This window comes from Platalea leucorodia (genome assembly GCF_965183815.1).
Source record: "Platalea leucorodia genome assembly, chromosome: Z".
NCBI lineage: Eukaryota > Metazoa > Chordata > Aves > Pelecaniformes > Threskiornithidae > Platalea > Platalea leucorodia.
This window is the reverse complement of record NC_138858.1, coordinates 45,314,599-45,338,123: the sequence shown is the minus strand read 5'-3', so window position 1 is coordinate 45,338,123 and position 23,525 is coordinate 45,314,599. Positions and strand designations below refer to the sequence as shown.

General features: G+C 35.6%; 1 protein-coding gene across 10 annotated transcripts in view; it reads left to right on the top strand.

The window, feature by feature from the left end:
- Window positions 1-23,525, top strand: part of AGTPBP1 (ATP/GTP binding carboxypeptidase 1) — a 73,232-nt gene that overhangs the window by 2,767 nt on the left and 46,940 nt on the right. For 8 of the 10 annotated variants that reach the window (XM_082335940.1, XM_082335939.1, XM_082335934.1 and 5 more), the window contains exons 2-12: window positions 7,224-7,355; window positions 8,387-8,457; window positions 14,575-14,705; window positions 15,311-15,378; window positions 15,797-15,860; window positions 16,191-16,337; window positions 16,614-16,745; window positions 18,677-18,770; window positions 20,275-20,312; window positions 21,788-21,996; window positions 22,466-22,643. In XM_082335940.1, the coding sequence (XP_082192066.1) occupies window positions 8,426-8,457; window positions 14,575-14,705; window positions 15,311-15,378; window positions 15,797-15,860; window positions 16,191-16,337; window positions 16,614-16,745; window positions 18,677-18,770; window positions 20,275-20,312; window positions 21,788-21,996; window positions 22,466-22,643 (1,093 nt within the window). In that variant the 5' untranslated portion in view covers window positions 7,224-7,355; window positions 8,387-8,425. Of the gene's footprint in view, window positions 1-7,223; window positions 7,356-8,368; window positions 8,458-14,574; window positions 14,706-15,310; window positions 15,379-15,796; window positions 15,861-16,190; window positions 16,338-16,613; window positions 16,746-18,676; window positions 18,771-20,274; window positions 20,313-21,787; window positions 21,997-22,465; window positions 22,644-23,525 lie in introns of all 10 variants that reach the window. The other 2 variants (XM_082335937.1, XM_082335936.1) reach the window with 2 other exon arrangements.

The following is a 23,525-nucleotide window of genomic DNA, read 5'->3' as shown; positions in this document are numbered from 1 at the left end:
TACTGGAGGTAGGTAATACTGTTTTAATTGCTTCAAGTGTAATTCATAAGCTAAATGGTACAAATCAAGGTTTTGAAAGTGAGAATGGTTGCTGAGAGTTCTATGGATTGTGAGATGCTTGTGTTTCTGTGTACTAATAATGAGTCTGAAGGGCTGGAAGTATATTTGAATAGATAAATCTGTGCCATGGAGCCACAGTTTTGTTGGTTTAGTTGTTTTGTTTTGTTTTGTTTGGGGGGGGTGTTTTGTTTTTTGTTGGTGGTGGTGTTGTTTTGGGTTTTTTTGTTTTGTTTTTTCTTCTGGATTAAAACCAGGCTTGAGAGTTTGCTTTCACTCAGCTGGTGAACTAGCAAGTTTAGATGTTTGGATTGATTTCTTTACAGACTGTCCTTAGCCATCAAGACAGTGTAGGCCAAAGGAGCAGTCACTGGGTGAGGTGCTGGAAAGCACCTCTGACATTTAGCACTGTGTCAATGAAGTATTTCCAAGAGCTGGGGAAAGTTACTGGGTTTCCAGTTCTTGTTCAGTTTTTGGTGTAGGGAAATGCTTAGTTTCTACTATGATTGTGCTTTCCCTCCTGGCTATTTTTGTTGCCCCCCTCTCCCTCCCTGTGCCATTCACCTTCTACCTGATGGAAGGGTTATGCTAGCTGGGCAAGAAGTAGCTGACTTTTGCAATGCTTCTGTCAACTTAAATCATGCAAGCTTTGAATGTGATACTCTTGTGAGCCTGGTGATAGCAAGTTTGTCGTGTCTTGAGGAGTAACCTTATGCTTGCCGTGCCGATAACTTTCTAGGAGCTTTTTTCCAGGCAAGAAATGAAGTACAACTTTCTTATTTTGCTCTTTTCCCAATAAATGCTTTTTTTTGCCCTTTTTTTTTTTTTTTTAAAGGAATCACTATTAGATATTTGCAGGTTTTTTTTGGTTACATGTATCAAACTTTGTTTTTACACTTAAGTGGACTGGTGGTAATCAGCTGTATGACATAGTTGGCAAGCTGCTGTGCAGGGCTTTGGTGCTTCAGTCTTCTGTGAAGCTTTATGTATGTCATTTTCAGTGTCTGATTATATACTGCAGTTTATCTAGTCACATCAAAAAGTCAGCACTTTGCTATAATGCAGCAAGGGGTAAACTAATCAGCTGACTTTTTTGTTTCCTATTATAAATATTTATAGCAAAGGGTACAAGGAAAAGGCAGTAGCTGATTCTCAAAAATATTTTTTCTTTGACTAGTAAAGGCTGTTAGCCTTTTAATTTTATTCTGAATCTGAAAATTAGACTTTTTTCTAAGGAAAACTTAACATTTTTTTTGCTGCTTACAGGGTTTGGTTAGCTTTAGTCATTAGATAAAGGATTTTTTTCTGCCATTTCCAAGTGAAGTCTTACAATTACATCTGGAAGAAAAGAATCTCTAGTTTTTCTAGTACCTTGAACAAGCTTTTTCTCATGGAAAAAATGCTTTTGATGTACCCTTAGGTACATTGTCATTTTTTGATGACACTAAAAGCTTTTTGTACTGCTGCATAATTAAAGTATTAGGAAGAGATAACTGTTTAGTGTGTACTCGACGTCATTCTGTCCTAATTTACAATTTTATTTAACTTAAAAAAACAGGTGGTCCTGGGCTATTGACTAGGACTTAAATTCCTATGAGAATTCCACAAAGTAAGACTGGGGCTGGGGGTCTTAAGTTTTTGTTTCCCAGTGCTTTATAGAAGAAGGTTCAGGCACTGAGCTAGGAATAGGCAACTTCAGAAAACAGATTTTCACTGCCATGTTAGTTATGGCTCTTTATGTATATGGGTTCTGTTTACTAGATTGTGGTTGAATACAGTGTAGGATTTGCCAGCTTGAAACTTAGTTGTGAAGCTTGAAGGATTTCCCTAGGTTTTCAATCACTAGAGTTTGAAGTCGGATTATAGATAACCAAAACCTTTATGTATTGTACTGTGGATTGAGCTTTCAGGATACGAAGCAGTTTGTACAAATAACTGTGGCATCTCAAAATAGTCTGTGAGAGTTTTAATCCAACATTAGGTCTCATGTTTTTATTAAGGAAATTGTTCACATCCAGTAACTTCGCTAGTTTGTATGACTTTAGAATAGAAGTGTTTTCTGGCAAAAAAAGTTTTTCAGAAAAATACTTGTGGAAGTTGTCACTTGGGGTACTGAATTAGGAAACAATATGTCATGTGTGAATAAGTAAATGATTAAATGGCCAGAGGGGTTATTTAAGGTATAATTTCTAAGCCCTTTGCAAAGGTACAGTCCTCCTTGCGGTACGAGAGGATGAGACAGTGGAGGTAGCACCACTGTATTAATAGCAGTGGCCAGTTCTTACCCGCTGCCAAAGGAAGAGCACTGTGCTGTCCTGGTGAATGTTTCTTGTGTAATCTCAAGTAACATACTGCTGTTTTCCATATTGCGCAAGGATATTTGTGGGGTTTTGCCATATTTAGGATGCTGGTTATCACAGTGTTGACCTGCTCTCTACAAGTATTCTAGGTAGTTTGCTTTTTGGTACTGAGATGGTAACTCTTGCTGTCACATGTTGCTACTCATCCTAAATTTTGAACACAGGGCTTATTCCTACAAGTGTAAATTTACTTAGGTAAATAGTCTGTTCCTGCAAACAGTTTATTTCTGTGTTTAAAAGACTAAACCACAAGTAGTATTTTGGAATTAAGATTGCCTAGAGCACAAAGAATGCAGTAGTCTTTTTATATGGTTGTGTTTAAATAGACTTTGTTTCAGTGTCTTGAATATTTCAACCTATGAACAGCCTCTGAGATTCGGGGTATGTGAAATGACATACTATCAAAGGCCAGTTTGCTTCTGGTTTAATCTGCACTGGGACTGGGGGGACCCACATGTACTTCTGTGAGAGGCAGAAGTGTCTTTTGGAAGCATACCTCAGAATGCAATCACCTGATCTGGTGGAGGGTTTTGATTTAGCCTTTTTTCTGCCTAGCATTGATGAAATTTCAAATCATTAAATGTTTTCTCAGTTCATAACTAGGGTTTCTCTATTTATTTTTTTAATTCATTGCTTTTTGACACAATTCTGTCCTCTCCACTTTTGTATTCCTTCCTTTTTTGCATACTAGGTTGTGTTTTTTTTTTTTTTTTTTTTTTTTTTTTTTTTTTTAATACTGTAGTATTTACAAAGATTTTGCTCAGCTCCTTGCTTCGGCTATCTTATAAATAAGTACACCGCAAAGAAACGACTTATTTGCTGTGCCCTTGTTCATGGTTACTTTTTTTAGCCTTTCAAATCAATAACTACATGATGAGCATAAGTGAAGTCTGAGCTCTGGCTTTGAAAGTACTTTGGGATGCACCTAGCTTTGAATACAAAGCAAAACATGGAAATATAGATAGATGAACAATCTTACAGGTTTTGCAGGTTTATTATGCTAGCTATACACAATAAAACTGAAGCTTTGTTCTGTCTCTCCATGAATAGGATTTGATATGTGGTTTTTGCAACTCATTTATTTATGATAATAAAATATCTTCTTTTAATATACAGTGAACAGACTTGAAAAATAGGCCTTTTTTTCTATATAAAGTATGTTATTTAAGAAAATGAGATTCCAGAAAATAAAACCACAGAAAATAGAATATACTGCAAGTAGAACAGATTTAATAGTATCAATAAACTGTGCATATCCATACTTGGTTTTGATTTTTCTAGTTTCATTTGATGAAAAGAACTGTCTTCTTTGGAATGTAGTTAACAAAATACTTTGCAGGAATGTCCTAGTACTAACCAGGGTAAACTACAGAGGTCTCTGGCTTTTTTAAGTAGTCTATTTTCTGGGGTTTTTTGTTTTGATTTTCTTGTGTGTGGTTCTGTGTGTTGTGTGGGTTTTGGTTGGGTTTTTTGGTTTTTTTTTTGTGAGAGGGTGTTTTAAGAAAAGAAAATACGAAGATACTTAAGATTTTTTTTAGTTACACTTATCCTTTCAAGACAGGCATGTTCCATGTTAAAGTATTTTGGTCAATTGAAGCATGTGAATTCTGTTTATGTAAACTCAGAATGTCTTTCAACTTCAGTAGCAGACAGGTTATCTTTGTTTTCCTTAAGAGAGTCCTAATAGTAGGATTTTAGCATGAAAACGTTTTTGTTTTTTCCAGCCTCCATCATCTCAAGAGGTAGGCTTTATCTGGTATGCTCTGTACATGTTACTTCTGAACACATCTGTTTTTGTGGCAGGGTCATTTTGCCCTGTCTGACTAGTACTGCTCCATTTGCTTACCATTAGCTTGCTGAATACTGGTAGATTTGTCTTCCATGGCAGTTGTTTGAAAACATACTTTTTGGCGAGATTTTTCCATTGCAAGAAAATGGGCCTGATGACAAGACAGCCCGGTATAATTCCCAAATATAGATATATATTTTAAATGCTGTATATAAAAAACTTCCAGTTTCAGTGAAAAAGAAAAAAGGAGGAAAAAAAAAAAGCAACCACGAAAGCAGAGCTGCTGTTGGTTAAAATAAAAGTTTTGAGCCTTAGATGTGAGGTTACTGTGTGTTTAACATATGAGAATTTCTTTTAGATGCGACATTACCAAAATGATAATTAAAGTGCTCAGCACTGGCATATTGTAATCGTGACTATGCATTTTTTCTTATTATGATTATAAGTTAAAGTAAGGATTGGAGTTTGGTTTTGTGTCTGCCGCCTTTACTGTCCATTAGCAATTAATGAGAGATAAAAGGGAAAACACGTTACAGTGAATACACTTAACTGCAGGTTCTGGTGCCGTTGAGCCATGCATTACTGTACCAAGTTTAGTTTGATTTCTTCAGTTTTATTTAACGATGGCTGTTCAGAACATGTAGAAATTCCACGTGGATGGCTTGCAATAAATAAGGGATATACTTACTTTCCCCTGAAATACACACATCAGTTTAGGAATCCTAAAGAGGATGCAAGAATATGCTATGTGACAGCGCATACAAAGTATTTGGTTAGTAGCATTTACTTTTCTTTAATACCCTCTTTCCATTATTAGGTAGAGGATGGAGAGTAAATTCGATGATGAGGTGTCTTTCTACTGTGGTATGAAGTTCCTGATATTTGCATGAAAATGAAAAAGGATTCCTCTAAGAGAGAAGACAAACAAGGGAAGTGGGACAGGCACTGGCCTGATTTTAGTGAAGGGGATTTTTATTTATTTGCTTATTTTTTGAAACAGATGGAATTTTAGGTTTCTCTTCCCCCAAAGCAGTGGATTTAGGGTCACAAAAGTACTTGAATGCCTAAAATGGGAATGAGACACTCCTTTCTGGAAGAATCAGGAGCCAGTTTTGATTGTGCATCAGATACAGATAGGTGAGATCAAGGAAAAAAAGAGAGCTTTGTTCGGTGTCCCTAGTGAAGAGTTTGGACTGGAAACATCATGAGTACTTGATGTGCGATCTTCACGGGTTGCAGTAAGGGAGGAAACCTCAAACCCGGCAGTTGGCAAAGAGAAGCCCAAATCTAGAAGTTTCTTCACCCTCATGAGAAGAACCGGGGCTGAGGCTATTTATAAAAGAGGACAGCAACATCTGGATTCTGTGACCCTGGTCATGATCCCTTTATGGTTTCTTGCAGAAGCCCTGAGGTCCAGTCACCTGTGCTAGCAGGATGGTATTAGTATCAAGCATTAAGAGCACAGCACCAGAATTACTAATTCCCCTTTTCACCCACCGTGCAGGTTGCTACCTAACTTGTGTCAGTAAAATTTCCTCTGAATTCTGTTACAAGGTCTGACTAGAATTATTGCTGGCTTGGAGAGGCTGAGCATCTTGGTGGTGTTCTAATGCACATAAATCAACTTACTATCAGGAAGATGGTGTCCTTACGAGTCCTGTGTAGTCTAACAGGCACTTCCAGTAATGCCTAATAGGCATGCCTGAATGTGAGGTCTGATTGAAATGGTGCCAGTTTGTTTCTTTAGCCATTGTTTTGAGCAAAAGAAAATAGCTTTGTGATAGTGCTCACAATTTTGTGCAGTAGCTTTGTGGTTAGAGTATTTATCCAAGAAGTAGGAGTCTGGGTTGCCAGTGAGTGGCAAAGTTCCATAGTGCTGAAAAGGAGGATCAGCGGAGAAGGTGAATCAGTGGCTCAGTGACAAAGAATTCACCTAGGAGGGAGGCAAATACATGTCACATAAGGCATGTCTTTGGGAAAAGGTTAAAATTATATATAACTTCTTGCAGTCCTTTTAATTTATCTTGGTGTGGGTAGCATATTTGCAGTGAGTGCAGGTTTCTGATTTGGAACTTTACGTGTCTGGGGAAATTTCCTATGAAGAAGCTGCCTGTTTCCCCTGTGCAGGTGGGAGAATGGAGGGGATAACATTCCACAGACAATGTGAAAAGGCAGAGGGAGATTGCACAGAATCCAGCGTATATCAACTTGAAGTTTAGCTAGTCAACACTCCCTGCTCTCCTCTGTTCCCCCCAACTTGAGGCTTTTTTTCTTTTTAATTGTTGTTATTGGTCTTCTAAATGCAGAACTGATGCTAATTTACCCTCTGTTCTGCTACCACTGGCAGGCAAGTGGCATTATATGTGTTTAAAAGGTATGTTTAAATTGAGACTCGTGCACCTTCTGCCTTTACTTTTCTATCAGTCCTTTATTCAAAATAAGCATAATACTAAAAGTTTTTAAAATCGCTCAGAAGTGGCTTTTTTGTGTCACCCAGTAAAATGTTGAAGAGAGATTTTGTTACTTTACTATGCATAAATGTTCCACAACTCTCTGGATTGCTGATACATGCATTTCTCTCTCTTCTTTTTCTCCCTGCTCCTTCTCACTTTTTTTTTGCAGAGGCTCCTGTGCTTTTTCATATCTGCTTGTCTTTTCCCCTTGACCTGGAGCATTTGCACATCAGTGCTTACTATGATGTTTTGTGGTGAATTTAGAGCAAACAAATTAAAACCTTGCAGTTCAAGATAGTTCAGCTCTGTAGCTGGCTCCACTTGTACAGCAGATCAGTACATTATAATATGTAGACACTATTGGCACTGGCAGACTGTTCATCATCTGTCTGACAGCGGGTCAACGCTGCAAGCAAAACGGCACTTGGCTACTTGCATTCAAGAATCTAATATTTTTCCCCCAGTAAGACCTGCAATGTGGTTTGAATAATCCAGACCTTATGATTTGTGAAATTGTCTGCATTGTGGTGGACACAGCTATTCTCTTGTTCATTTTCTTTAAAGGAAGTCAAGATAGTTTACACTTGAAGGGTACTTGGACAAATCTAGGACACCTGTTAACTTGTGTCAAGCTGGAATTCTTGTGAAAAGCTGAGCATTTGCTTCCTGGCTTCTGGGACAAAATTCTGCTTTCAGGTAAGTCTGCAAATAAGCTTGCTTCATACTTCATCTGCTTTAGGCTTTTAGCAATTGCAGAGTGGAATTTACCAGTAATAAAAACCTGATTATTATATGTGCTGTACAACAAGGGTTTTTGAGAAGTCTTACAAATTTCTCTTGGGGGGGGGGGGGGGGAGGGTGCGCTGTGTGTGTGTGCTTGACTGAATTTCTTGCCTGCATTTCCCAAGAGAACAAGTGCCTTATCTTCTTCATTCTCACCACCCATATCTTTGAACATCCTTTTCTTCCTTTAGTCTGTCTTCTGCCTCAAAACTAACCACTACCCCCTTTGAGGACACTGGGTATTTTTCACAGTGGGAATATTTGGCATTCACATTAGATCTCAAATGGAAGTACTGAGGTTCAGATAATGGTCCTGTAGGCTACAACCTTAATGCCTTGGAGGCACCGTTTGAGGAAGCAGTGTACCCTGAGGACACTATGTCCTTAAAAGGATAGGAAAATCGAGTCCTTAGCACGATATGGTTTCTGTCCAAGAAATGTATTCAGGTCTTCCTTAAATAAGAACACCAAACACTCCATGTTTCTCACTGTGCCTCTAGTCCTACTTATCCTCTAGATACATGAAATGGCAGTCAGAAATAAGTATGTTGTGGCATCTCACAACATTGTCAAGTAAGTTTAAAGAAGTGTATTTACTGGCTTCAGCAAAAGCTTTGTTCGATAAAATTCTGTCATGGCCATGAAAATATTGTCTGTTAAGTAACAGATATAAATTTCTGTTTTATTGTAATTGGACTCTTTGAGCTTGGTAGGACTGAATTACAATGCAGAACCATACTCCATACTTATATTGCAATAGTTTATTTTAAAAGCTGGATGGAATTTGTTGAAGAGAGAAGAGCTTGTGACAGTGTGGAGAAATGCAATCAATGCGAATTAACTTGTTTAACATTTCTAGTGTAGAGACATCCAATATGGTCGTGGCATTTCATCATTAAAGAACAAAAAATGTTGATAATTTGTAGTTGTTTAATATCTTCCAGGTTATCAGAGATGGTGATTTGAAGAATAAGGTTTCCGATATGAACAAAGTAAAAACATCATCTGAAAAAAGGTAAATTTAAAACTATAGTGATTTCTCAACACCAAGCTATTTGAGATTTGTGGAAGAGCAGTCTTTATCTTAATAATAAGATAAATATACATTATGAGTCCCTAGTGAGAATGTGTAAGTTGATGTCCTGAAAGACTGAGGGAGTCAATATTGGTTAGCATAAAGTAGCTTCACATTTAATAAATAACTTTTTTAAATTTAAAATTTTCAGATAGTGTTAGACATGTTCAAATACAAAATATACATTAAATTTCATTGAAACAGTTATCAATTAATTTAATAATTTCATGCAAATATTGGCAAAACATAAAATGATTTCTACTGAAGAAATTAAAGGACAAGCTTATAACACTGTATAGGAAGCCATGAATTTGTTGTAAGATGTATATTGTTCTCCCTACAATCCTACAATCCAACACACAGCTAGGAAAAACAAGAGTGAGATTACAGAAGATTTCAAGAGTTGAAAAGTTATGTTTGTTATTTTGATGGTAATTTGTTTTAGCAAATACTTGAAAAAGTTATGAGATTATCTGTGGAAGGCCACATGTCTGTTAAGCATCAGGAAGCTATTGAAAGGCTTTAAGTCTTACTCTTTTCTTAAGCTAGCACAGGTTAAACCCCTGTGTCAAATCAAACCATCTAATCAGATTTAAAAAAAAAAAAAACTTAAAGGTGGCAAAACAGGGAATTTTGGCTTCAGTCTTAGTTCTCTGAAATACCCATTATTTTCTAAATGAGTAGATCAATTTGCGTGAAGGACATGCTCTACTGTGGATTAATTTTATATCTTGGGATGGATTTAAAATTTGAATTTAAATGCTTACAGGTAGAATCATCTTTGCTTTTGCTGACTTTAGCAGTGGAAAGGCTTGATATCAGACTGGTTGTTCCTATTTGCGTGAGAGATGCATCAAAAGAAATAATAAAGAAACTATTACGTTTTCTACTTAGGGTAGATTAGTTCCTTGGGCATTATGATAAGCAAAATCAAACTCTCCGTAAGCAATGGGTATTCTTGGAAATACTAGTAATTATGACACATGAAGTGTACTATCACAAAGAATATTATGTTTTTGCACAGTAGCTACTTAAGTGCCATTTGTTCTTCTTTAGTTATTGAGTTAAAATGAAAGTTTCCATCCCTGCAATTCAAAACAGTTGTTCCCTAAGTCATCAATAAATTACGGTGAATTTATTGTACAAAGAGCGCTGTGAACTGATCAGAAGTATCAGCTCTCTAAAGATTATTTGGTAACTGTGGAGGTGGTTGAGAAAAAAAAGTGGAAATAGTTTGCATTGGAATAAAAAGAAAACAAACTCATGAGAAGCCTGCATACTTTAAAATAGTTTTTTAAAGGCTCACTCTAACATGCTGAAACACAAAAGACCTGTTGGCTGTGCGGGAAGAAGACACTGCCCGATACAGCAGTGTGCTGGCTGACTGCAAACAGCAGTTTCAGAGGAAGTAGGTCCATTTGGGAAACCGAAGATTTCTGATGACTTCCTTCATTTTGCTGTTATCTTTTGGAAGGCTTCTTGCAAGATGAATAGCCAAAAAATGTTCTAAGATAACTGAATTTTTATAAGCTGCCATGACAGCCATTAGAGTTATCTTTCTCATGATAAGCAGACACTTAGAAAGGTGTAATGATGTGTTTTTCGCATTTGCATAGCAAAGGTAGTGTACAGTGAGTAACGGAGAGTTCTGAATCTAGCACTTCTTCATAATCAGAGTAAGAATGCTTAAACCTTTTGGAAGTTGGTGGGACTGAAAGAAATTGCAGTGAGGGAACTTTCTTTGACAAAATGTTTTCTTCTTGAGGGAGTTCTCTTTCAAATGTGAACCCCTGAAGTCCTCTGTTCCTCACTGTCTGGGCAGTTGCTTCCTCTATGTCTACTCATAGCTTTCCTAACCAGAGAAGGAGGAAATCCACAAAGCTCTCTGGTTAGCTAGAGTCACGCTGTACGCTTTGGCAGCAGTTGAGATGACGACAAGCTTGTTCATGCTTGCTTTCTGCAAGTAAGATAGTGATGTGAGGGGTGTTTTGAGCTGCAGCGTTTGATGGAGAAGGGATTTCCTGCCTGTGGAGACATGCACTGTACCAGATCAAGTAAGCCTGGTAAACTTCACCTCAGGATGCTTAAAGAAAGTCTAAATCCATCCCAGAATAATAATTGTTGGTTGTCTTCAGAACTCCTAAGATTTGGGTTAAGTAGTGAAAGACAGAGATGGCAAACTGGGTGGTTGTGTCTCTGGGAGTCAAGGAGCAGAAGCCAGGTAGCTGTGGATCAGCCACCTTCTCTTCTTTACACAGAAGGATCCTGGAAGAACTAGCCAAATGGGTGAGGCTGCGAACAGCGAAAGGTGGTTTGAGTTGTTCTTGAAAATACATCTGATTTTTCATGTGTGAGAGAGTAACAGGTCCCATGAACAGGAACGTGGCATTAAAATACCACATACGTGTTTAAAACTTTACTAAAATAACCATTGCATATGATTGCCATCAGGAAGCTAAGGCAAGTGCTCCATCCAAGTGCTCTGGTGTAAAGCACCAACTGGATACCAGAGCAGCAGTAGTTAATTGCTGTCAGAAGGAAACAGTACACAGTTTGTTTCTGGATGTGCTCTTTCTTTTCCTGGTAACAGTTAATGACTGAAAATATTTTGAGCTTCAACTAATGATCTGAAAAAGAAGAAAGAGTTCTTGTTAAAATTGCAGACAACTTGAAGCTGGAAAGATCTGCGTAAACATTGGAGGACCAAATGATTTCAAAATAGTCTTGTGAAATGCAGAAAATGATTAAGAGTATTTGATGGAAATATGTGCAAGGTACTGTGCTTAGAGAGGTATACCACTGGAATGGATAAAGGACAGTCATGTTTGTAGTGAGGAGAGCCAGAAATAGTAAGATTAAAGTGCAGGGAGAAAAACTTACAAATTAAGGGATGCAAAGTGTTAGAACGAAGTTGCCTTTTGTTATTGGATCACCATTTTTGCAGGCCATTAAGGACTGGTTGGGCATATGTCTGTCAGGAAGAGCAGCTGTGGTGTTCATCCAACTCTGAAGAGAATAGTTTAGATGACCTTATGAAGTTTCTTCTGGTGCTCCTTAGTCATGATTTTTATAACTAAAGATAGTAGAGACCCTGTGTAACACTCAGTGACTACAGAGCGCTCTTGTGAGAAGGCTTTAGAATGTGTGGGGTGAAAAATGTCTTTTAGTAAGAAGAAGGGTTCTTCACTTGGTGGAAAAACAAGTCTTGGATGAAAGGCTGGCCACACTGTTTAGGGTATTCATGTGCGGTTCTGCAATGTTAGCAGCTTAAGAGGAAATGCAGCCCTGACAGGACACAGTTTTTATTGTGCCATTTTGACTATTTCCTTGGTTTACCTAGCTGTTGGATTAAAAATAACGAATTCTGTGGTGCCTCTCTGTTTTGGAGAGCTATCTTCTAGATTTGGATCCTGAATGGTTTGCTGGTCTAAATGTGTGTATTTGCATTACAAATATCAGAAAGAGTCCCATTGGAAATTGGGCTTGCATTTTGTTCTTAGGTCAAATGTGTTGCCACAGCAGTATTATGTACAGGAGCAGAGTCAGTTAGGCTGGCTGCCGTAATGCCTGTCCTACAGCTGTTTTGATTTACCATGCAGACATTGAAAGCTGTCACAGTATTATAACCACTATGTATGTGAGTGTACAATATTAATAAATAAGAGTACAATTCTTGCTTTAAGAAGAAAACTCAGTCATAGCTAAGAGAAAATCAGGGTTTTAAATTATATTTCAGCATAGATTCTGGGCTGGTGTTATTTTCAAGAACACTTTATTGGGTGTGCTGAAGATGTGGAGTTTATTTGGCTGTATTTCTGTTGGAAGACTTCTTGCAAGATGAATTGCCTAAAACCATTCTAAAGATATCTCTTTAACTGCTACAATGAGCGCTCATTGCTCTTGATAGAAACTCTGGCCCCAGGAGGAGGTTATACCTCTAAATCTTAGGTCTTAAATTGCTATACCACCCAGTAGTGAGAATGACTTACCCTTCCTAAACCTTTTAAAGCTTTTAGTAAGTATGGAGAAATTGTGTTAGATGCAAACTTTCTGTACATGGTATATTACTTCCATGTGCCAGTGTTGCTTGTATTTTGCAGGCTGCAGCAGTCAAAAATCAGGTTTGCTCTGTAATTTTAATACCTGTAAATGAGTTTTGTCTTTATGAAAACTTGTATCTTCTTTTTTTGTTTGTTCCTAAGGATCATTTTTGCTTTCGGTTGTTTCCAGCTTTCAAACTACGTTTATTTCATTGTGAGACCAGTGATAGACCACAATGGAAATTATACACAGAGACACACACGCACACACACATGGAGGCAGCAGTTCTCTTACGCATTGGCTTACATGTGGGTTGGCTGGACTCCGACTTGTTTTGATTGTGGAGCTGGTGAAGATAACATTCTTTGCAAGTTTGTCAGTTTGTATACCAGATCAACAGAGCTTGTGGATTTCATTAAAATCTTGGGTTTATTTTGGAGTATTTCAGGTTCAGTGGATAAATGGAGGAGTAGAAATAAACAAAACAAAGCTTATGCAAATAATAACGGCTTTATATTATTGAGCCTGGTTTTGGATGATGAGAAAGGATTGGAGGGATTATGCTTTACTTATACAAGGAAGAGAATATTTCAGCAACCACAACAGATTTATTTTGGATCAAAAAATATTTTTAAATCAAAGTCTAGCAAATAACTGAGGAGGTGATATGCTTACTTAACAATATAAAGTTATTTTGATTTAAGCTCTATAATTAGTATAACCATTTCTTATTACTGATGTTAACAGCTTGTAAGTATCATCTGTAATCTGAAATTGTTTTTTGGTTATACTTCTCATTTAGATGTCAGTGTGGAAAAGTGAAAGTGGTGGAAGCATTTTCCTCAGCAGTTGTTATATAAAGTTGCTTTCACAGCAGTACAACCTTTGCCGTCAGCTACCTTTTTTCCTTGATTTTAACATTTTTGTCCACATATAAACTAATTATTTTAGCAAAGTTAACTGTGTGAAACCTTTTCACAGATGTAAAATACAAATCAAGGAGTAATAATTCCTCATTGTTATAAACAAAACTGACAATATTTATAAAGCTAACATTACATACTTTAGTTCTATTGCAGATGGTCAGAACAGTATGTGTGTAAAATGAATTACTGTTGATTATTGCAGGACTCTAATGTTACAGAAGTGAAAAGTGAAGGTAGTTAATCCTTGGAAGTGATAATTTCCTGATAATTACATTACTATAATTCCAATGTTAAACATTTGTCTAAAAATTATTTTCAGGTGGGAATATAAATCTCAAAACTATTCTGAATAATTGTTATGATCTAAAACTGGAGAGCAAATAAAACAATTTCTAGACTGACTCTATTTTGAATACTCTATGTACATTCATTCTTTCTATGTAATCTACCTGTCTATGAATGCCTGGTTTGAAGTTGTTTCTTATATTAAAATGTATTTTGAAGGAAATTTTGTGATGTCAGGCCAAAATACCCTTGTGTGCAAAATGAATCCAAACTCTGATGATAGCTTTGGATACCTTCCAAAATTTTTTCTTCAAAATGCTGTTCTTTTTCTTCAGCTGGTAGGGGCTGGTTTGCTCACTTCATGAATGATAATCTTTTCCTTCACTTCTGAAACACCAGCCTGTAAGACAAACAGTCTTTGGGACTGTTTGTAGCCAGTTTTTCCTTGAACGGTAGGTTTGATACAGTATCCTGGCACTTAACATAAACTATATTAAATATGTTACTCTAATTTGCATAGAAAAACAACATTTGTACTTATATCTGGATTTTATTTGCTGCAACCAATTTCCCTGTTCACAGTTGCTCTTGGAGATGCTGTTATATATAATTAGTCTGCTGCAATGCAGGCTTTGCAAAACCTGTGAATTTGCCAGAATTAAGGAGAATTAAGACTGTTTTCCAATTGAGATAAAATATGAAGGTATATTAGCCTCTCCCCTTGCTCTGACATGGGATTTCTGTTGTTAGTCGTTTTTTTTCCTGATCTAGATGGAAAGATTAATGTAAAAAATCTTTCTTATAGTGTTTCTACCAGTTCTCGGACTATGTCTCTGCTGTCACAGCTGGAGAAAATCAATTTGGACTCTGTATTAGGAGAAGCAGACAATGCCAGATATGTTACCTCAAAGATCCTTCATCTGGTTCAGAGTCAAGGTAAATATCTAAGTTTTATGGATTTAGTAGTTTTCCTCTTGAGCCGTCCTCCTTGTCTTTCTTCCTTGCTGGACTTTTCTTTAATTTTTGTTTCTGTTTGGTGAACTTGATTATCCATCCATCCATCCATCCATCCATCCATCCATCCATCCATCCATCCATTTTTGTCACTGATTGTTGAAAGCACCTGTTTAAGGCCATGTTTAATACTACCTGGTATAGTATTGGCTACACTGAGTGCATTTTGTATTGTCAAACAGCTATTATTTAAGTAATAATTCACAGTATATATAGGTATGTGTTGTGTGCATATCTATATGTATGTATATATTAGAAGTATCTGGAAGAGAGCTTTCTTACAGATTTTCTTCTTTAGAGCTTTTTTTCTGGGGCGTGACAAGGTTGTTGAACAAGTCAAAGCAAAAATGAGTTTTAAGATCATTTGAGTCTTTTACTTATTTTAGTTAGTTTTGTATACCTATATGCAGCTTTTAATAGATGTTATTATTTGCAGTGTAGATTTTCTTATAAATCTGTATATAATCACATTTTCTTTTCTGCAAGCTAGTATATTAAAAATAAAATGGTCTTTTTCTCACTGGCAGAAAAAACCAGGAAGGAGATGACTTCTAAGGGCTCCACTGGAATAGAAGTTATCCTGTCAACCCTAGAGGTAAAACCTTTTAATCTGTGTGGTTATGGGTACATAGCAAGTTTTTATTTTATCATTGGTCTTCGTATTATTAAATATATTGTTATCCTAGCTAGTCTCCAAAAATTGTGTAGGACTGTAATGATTAGATATGGTCTTTAAGAATCATAACCTACTTCAGAATTTCTCTCCCTTATTTTTAAATATTTTAAGAAATTATTAGTCAACTGTCACTTCTAATTGATATGCTATATTACAAACTAGATTTTAATTGGTTTTGTTGGTTAGTTCAGGCTGCATAGTGAGATGGTTAGTTGGGTGATTACATCTTAAGTTCTGTTTGATTTTAGCGGTGGTAATTTCTCCAAGCTTTAAGAATCTAAATCACTGTATTAGACTTCTACATTAAGCAAATGAATCTCTCTATTTTTTATTGCAGAATACAAAAGATCCTCAAACTATTCTTAATATATTGAATATTCTCATTGAGGTAGTCTCAGTTGGTAAGTTTCCATTAAGGAGCAATTTGTGTTTATATTCCTGTATTCTTCTGCAGACTGTTGGTGGTGGTGGTTTTTTCTTTTTTTTTCCTGATGTTTGCTAAAGCTGAATTATATGCAGAATAAAAAGAACATGAAGACTGAAGTCACCTTTCAAATAATCATACACAAATAATTTATGTTGCTATAAGTCTAAGTCCAGCATGTTCTTGCACAGTGCAGTCATATATGAAGAAAATACTGCTGTTCTGAAGACTTTCTTTATGATAACTGTAGCTTAGATACTTAATTGTTCTTTGGCTTCTGAGATATCAGTTAAGTTTTAATTTCTAGGTGGCGGTCGGAGAGCAAGCGTCTTAGTCACTAAAGGAGGGACACAGATCTTATTGCAGCTGCTTTTGACTGCCAGCAAAGACTCTCCACCAAATGAAGAATTAATGGTGCTTCTTCATACACTTCTTGCAAAAATTGGTCCAAAAGGTGATAATGATATACCTAAGTAGTATGGCTTAATACTTTACAGTTTTATAATTGAAACTTGAGAAAAATTTTCTTTCTCATTATTGTATAAGCATCCACGTACTCAGAATTGGTAGAGGGAACAAAAGGAAGAGTAAAATAGAGGGAAGGAAAGAATGGTGAAAAATAGGCATGCAGAGTTGACATCAGTAGAAAGAATTCACAGTTCATTTAACTTTTATTTTTGATAATAATTGCAAATTTAGTGTGATTGATCTTGTATTTCTTTGATGTCAGACAAAAAGATTGGCATGAAAGCAAGAATTAATGGTGCCCTAAACATATCATTGAATTTAGTGAAGCAGAATTTGCAGAACCACAGGCTAATATTGCCATGTCTTCAAGTATTAAGAGTTTACTCAACCAACTGTAAGTATTGCAGATAATTCTTTTCTTTCCCATTTAATATAATTTTTTTACCTAGATATGGTTAAAATGTCAGATCTAAATGCTTGGTTAATGTTAGATGTTTAAAATAATTACTTTTATCTGAGAATTTGCTTTTTATATTGTCAAATTGCTTAAATTCTAAGAAAAGCAGTGAAGCATGTTTGTACTTTTTTGTGTATCTTTGTTTTTTGTTCAGAGTGCATGTGTGAGTGTGTGAATATATATATAGTTGGGGGGCTTTAACCAATGCTATTGGATGTGTGGAATTTTGAGTCATGTAATTTGCAGAAATGTTGATGCTTTAAGATCTAAACCAGAAATGCTAACATTGTGCTTGCAGAAGTGCTTCAAATTAAATAATTATTCTCTTTTATTATACATGCTCATGGTTTTTTTGCTTTTTATTATTTTATTTCATTCATGATTTTTAATTTAAAACTTGGTTCACACAGGAAATATTTCTTTATTTAACCTTTCCCTTATTCCTTGTGTTGAAGTGCCCTACTATTGGACTAATATTCTTCCACAAGAGCCTAATTCATTGTTTGGGCAGGCAGTAGGAAGTTGATGAAAATAGTGTGGTTCTTGCTGTATCTCTACTGTCAGTTAGATGATCTTAAGTTTTTCCGTTGAGCTCAAAATGGCAGTTAAACCTCTTAAATAAGTGTGAGAGTTGAAAACAGCCACATTCCTCCAAGAGAATTAATGTGATGTTCTATAAGATTATGTTTTCAGGACATTCACATGAGCACGTATAATTGATAAAAGTCCCTATACTTTTAAAATGTGGAAGCTTTATTTTTGTTGAGCTGTCCGATAATGAGGTAAAATGCTTTTGAATGGAAGAGTCTAATATAGGTAGTTTCATAGCTTAGCTGAAAACTTGCTTCATCCTGAAAATGGGAAGCTGAACTGAGTCTCTAATTTGGATTCTGCTTAGATCCGTTCTATCTTTCTGTGTTTCCCACTACTTATAAACAGAAATAGTAGTAGTTTATTACATTCCGATGGGTAGTACTATTTAAAGTTTGTGTACAGTTGCTACCAGAATAGAGTCCTAATTTTTTGTAGATTCTAGTGGTGTAATGTTGCTGCTAATGATGATGACGTTGCAACTTGGGTTCAAGTACTAAATTCTGCACTAATAACAGCGTTCGTTATGGTGAAGTCAATTCTTAATTGCTCTTTTCCTACTTTGTTAGGAGTGCATATTGCTAAACTCAGTCAGGAATTGAATTTCTGTGCCTGTTTCAGCAGTTTGTGTTTTCAGGGGGCATTGGGCTTTAGCCGTATATACATCCAATGTGAATTTCTTGAATGCAGGTCTTAGCATCATTTCTTTTAATTTGCTCCCTTTCAAATAGATTTTTTTTTTTGAAAAAATTTTTTTTTTTTTTCTGAGAACAACTATGCATAACATGTAGCTCAGGAAAGCTTATACCAATTGGCGTTTCTAAATTTTACAGTGAACACTTGGCTTTCAAATCCTGGTGTCCATGCCTGTCTGTCTTGATGCTGAAGGATAATAGCAAGTCATAGAACTTGTTAGACTTGAAATTTTAGAAACCCTGCTGTCTTGATAAACTGTGAGGTTTTTTGGAAGAAAATTATTTTTATGAGGTATCTTAAAGAAAGCAGAAGCATGCATTGGAAGTAGTACATGATTTTATTTGTAAAGTAATAACTAATTTTTTTCTTCATTTCCAAGTTTTATCAGGATTGGATTATCATACTAATTATGTGCAGAGTAGTGTCTGCTTGTCATTGTATGTCTTAAAGCACAAACATGTCTAACGTACTTTTTGTACTTCAAAATTAACTTGCTTGGATTTTAGTTTGAGTGTATTGATTTTTTTCTTTTGCCTTTCTTATTACATTATCTTAAAATGGATTGTTTCTAACAATTCCAGCTGTAAATGCAGTGTCTTTGGGAAAGAATGGAGTCGTAGAACTGATGTTTAAGATCATCGGCCCTTTTAGTAAAAAGAACACTAGCCTGATGAAGTAAGTAATGTCTCTTTAATATAGTATATGGAAAAACCTCAGATACATTTCAAAACTTAGTTGTAAAGGAAAAACAGTATTAGAGAAATCAAACATAACTCATATTTGAAAGTTAAAGTGAAGGGAGGTGGGAAGGAGAACCACAAATCTGACAGTTCAATTTTACCCAGTAGAGTAACACAAAATATTTGAAAGTCTAGTTACAGTACTGGTAAAAGAATATAAATGTTACTTTTTTGTCTCTAATATTCCTGCATGGAAACTGTACGATGGTTATCCCCAAATCAGGACAAACAGATCAAGACAATCTCATAATTTTTCAATTTGTTGAATTGACTCCGACATCTCCTTTGTGTCTTTAGAGTGACACTATCTGTTTTATTTTGTAATAGAATTTTCTTTCTGGTTTACTTCGAAGCAATTATAGACTCTCAGAGCAAAAACATAAAACAGAGTAGGAAGCACCAGCAATATCTGTCTAGTGGGCTATTGTGTTTAAAAAAAAAAAAAATAAAATTCACTGCATACCTTAAAGTGGTGACTTCAGACTCCTCCCCTGCCCCGTGTATTTTTCTTTCTCTTTTTTTTTTTTTTTTTTTTTTAAATTAAGTTAGGGTAAAAAGAAATAAGTGGACGTAACTGGAGATAGCCCTTTCTTTATACACTACCACCTTTTTGAAGTACATACCTGTGAAAAACTGAATTTTTCATATGCTTAGTAAAATAATAATCTCATGTTGTTCATATTCTAACTTCAGTACAAAACAAATAGTGTTATGTTATGTAAATCTGGTACTTGTGGTCACTGGAATATGTTTTTAAAAAAATGCCCTGCCCCTTTAAGCCCCAGCTAAAATTAGACATATGAACTTACTAGTCCATGATGTGAGTAATCATGATATCCTTGTTTATGGTCCAAGATTAGACATGTGAAGTCTATCTTTACAAAGAGGATAAAAATAAGTATGTACATTTTCTAGTTGTACATCTTGAGTTAATTGAGACAAGACCTTTGTGTACAAGAAGAATCTTACACTGACAATCTTGTATTGTAGTACAAATTGATGAACATTACTCCTCAATGTATTCATACACTGCCAGTTTTGACCTACAGTTTTCTATATTAGCATCCTTTGCTTTGGGGAAGTACTTGTTCTGCTGCTAATGTAACACCACGAGTTTCAGAAGTATCTCATCCATTGAGTATGGTTCATAAACATTATGTTGTCACTTACAGTGTTTTTTTGCAAAGGCTAAAAGTTTGTATAGCCATTGCATTGATATTTTTAAATGTCGCCATCAGACTTCAGATATAGCAAAGATGCATCATGTTTTAGTAAAATCAAATTTTAAAAGCAAAGTGTGTGATGCAGTGCAACCAGGAAAACATGAGGATAGATGCTAAATAAATCTGTTAGCAGTAAATATTTTGTGTAGCTTTACAGTGTTGTAGATTAAGCTTTCTGGTTGGTTGTTGTTTTGACTTTTCTTGTTATGTTGACAGGGTTGCTTTAGACACACTTGCTGCATTGCTAAAATCAAGTAAGTGTTTGACTACAAGAAACTTTATCTAGTTGAGAGATATATATATGTGTGTGTGTATATATATATATATATATATATACACAGAGTAAAACTAATATTAAGTCTGTGGTCAAAAGAAAATCAAGGCTAGGAAATTTAGAAATAAGGCTACAGTTTTATCTGCAGTCTTTAGTATTTTAATATATGTGTGGTATATACATATGTGTTTAATAATTAGTTACTGTCTCTTCAGTTATGCAGCAGAAATCTGGATCCAAGGTGGAGAAATAGCCTTTTACAGTCACTCACCTCAGGCCTTCAGTAATGGATATATATAGCTTAACTCCTATGCATCTTCTTTATACATACATCTGAAAATCTCTGTTCAATGGTAGGGGAGAATACAGGGCTTCTTTAGGTACCTTTCTGATTAATTAGGTCTTGGGTCCTAATGACAAGTCTGTCGGTGATGCTCATGAAGTGGAACCAAGGGTAATGAAACGGTGGTCTGTTCCCCGACGTTGGCTGTCTCGGCCAGCAGAGTGGACCCTGAGAAATGTCATCTCTGCAGATTTTGCACCAGGATTGTAACTGACAAGGACTTAAAACCTCAGTCTCTCCAAATATTTGTATAAAAACTACAGCATTCCTAGTAGTTGGATAAGAACTGAGGCATGATTAGATTTGCAGAAAACCATTTCAGACAAATGATAGGAAACTTTTGTACTGATTATTACAGGGTGCTGAGTTTTCTCATGTTTAATCAGCGTAATACCTTGGTCTTACAGATCTGTGTAATTCCATATTTTGGAATTTCTCCTTGGGAAATTTAGGGGAAAAAATATTTCTGGATTACTGTCAGTATTCTGTTCTGTAAATTGGCAGTTAAACTTTAATGTTGGGGAAAGAAACTAAATGTTGAAAAGGTGTGCCTTTAAAACAGGAGGTCATGTGCATTTATTTTGAGAAGCCTTATTTAGTCCTGAGGGGTTTTGACATTGTAACTTCCTATACTTCACTGTTTTTATTAAAAGATTTACTTACATAATGTCTGGTGTGTAGAGTCCAGATGTCATACTGATTACCCAGTATTTTGGGTTAGAGGTATTTTGAGTTTATCAAATTTGAGTGACAGTTGTTGCAAAATTGTATGGATTACAAGCAGTAAGAAGTTTGTTTCAAATCTTGTATCTACACAGTGTGTGTGGATAGAGATAGATATGCTTTATAGAAATGTCTTTTTTTAATTTCCTACCTGACAGTATCTTATGTTATTAATGTTATTCTAAAAAATGAAGGGTAGACTACTGGCCTCAGTTATTCAGTCATTTCTGTTTAGGTTGATGTACAACTCTGCTAAGCAGGCTAAAATACTACTTTAAATGAAACAATTCAGTTACTTGGGTAAAAAGAATAATTTTAACATTGATTTGAAAATAATATTGAAGTCATTGGGCAATTTTTAATTTTCTTTCCTAACTTTTTTTATAAAGAAACAAATGCCAGGAGAGCAGTAGACAGAGGATATGTGCAGGTGCTTTTAACGATTTATGTTGATTGGCACCGTCATGATAGTCGACACAGATACATGCTGATACGTAAAGGAGTTTTGCAGTGCATTAAAAGTGTTACAAACATCAAATTAGGAAGAAAAGCATTCATTGATGCCAATGGGATGAAAATTCTTTACAATACTTCACAAGTAAGTTTATCTCAGTTGGTTTTTTTTGTTGTTGTTGCTGCTGTTGTTTTTGTCTCTTAGTCTTTAAAAACACATCCTGACCTCAAATTTGTCATAGTTCTTTTATGATATTCATGGTCATTCCTGATTAAGGGGGTAAGGATTATTTTCTGTACTTGATTAAAGCAGAATGAAATAGTACAGAATTAAATTCATATTTGCTATTATTTGGCTGTGACTATCTCTGGAACAGGCTGTTGAACTTAATTTAAAAAAAGGTGGGGAAAGTCTTTCATTTTGAAGTTTAGGTTTTTAAAAAAGGTGAATTTGATTTGGTAGAAGTCCTTTTGATGTTCAAAGGAGACATTAGCAAAATTTATTGTGAACAAAATACTTTGCTATTAGTGAATTCTAGAAATCTGTAAAACAAATGTAGTTTGACTGTTAGTTTGAGAGTTTTCTCTTGTCTTCATTGTTTTCCTGTTAATAGGAGTGCCTTGCAGTAAGAACTCTTGATCCTCTTGTCAACACATCCAGCCTAATAATGAGAAAATGTTTTCCTAAAAATCGCCTCCCTTTACCAACTATTAAAAGTGCTTTCCATTTCCAACTCCCAGTTATTCCTGCCAGTGGTCCTGTGGCTCAGCTGTACAATTTGCCTCCTGATGGTATGGTAATTTTGTAATATTTTGTCTTTGAGTATGTCTAACATTGCTTTATATAAGGTGGAATCAATTGCAGTTATTTGTGTTCTTCACTAAAACTTGGACTCTGAGACTCTTCTCAGCTAGCAAAGGGTCTGTGACTGATAGTGTGGAGCACCAGTTTCTAATGTTGAGTTTTAACTCATTAGAATTTTGTCTGTACATATGTGGCTATGTTTCTGAGATATAAAAAAATAAAACAGGAACTAAAATGTGATGTTCATCAAACTCTGAAGTGTAAAGCATAGGCTGTACGTACTAGTCTACAGACTTAAATAGGCTCTCTTTTTAACTCATCGTATGTGTTCTATGTGAAATGTAATGTAGTGTACATCCTGTTTTACGGGAGTGTATATTCCTTGATTTCTTTCTATTACTCTGATAAACTGAATGTAGTGAATTTAGATTAACATGTGCCATTTGAAGCATTGTTTTTTAAATTATTGTGGTTATTCCTTAATTTGCACAATGAGAAAAGTAGAGCTGCTTTCTTGGACTGTTGCAGTCTCTTAGGCAACACTTGTCTGCAAAGCATTTCTATGGTGCTTTGTAAGAAATAGATTCATGCCATTGTGAACACCTTTCATTATTTTTGGATAATTAATGTTTAATGCATTTTCAGATATGGTGAAACAGCGTGGTACCTGGGTAAGCAACTGATGAAGTTGCTGTCAGAAAGTTACTCTAAAATGACAAGGCAAAGTCAGACTTTTTAATATCTTCTTATTCACAATATCTCCTGAGACAAAATGTGGTCACAGTCTGAAAGAAGACAGCTATCAGATTGGGGTTCGTATGGGTCAGACTCAAACTGCAGGAGTTTAGAGTATGATTTGTCTTCAAAGT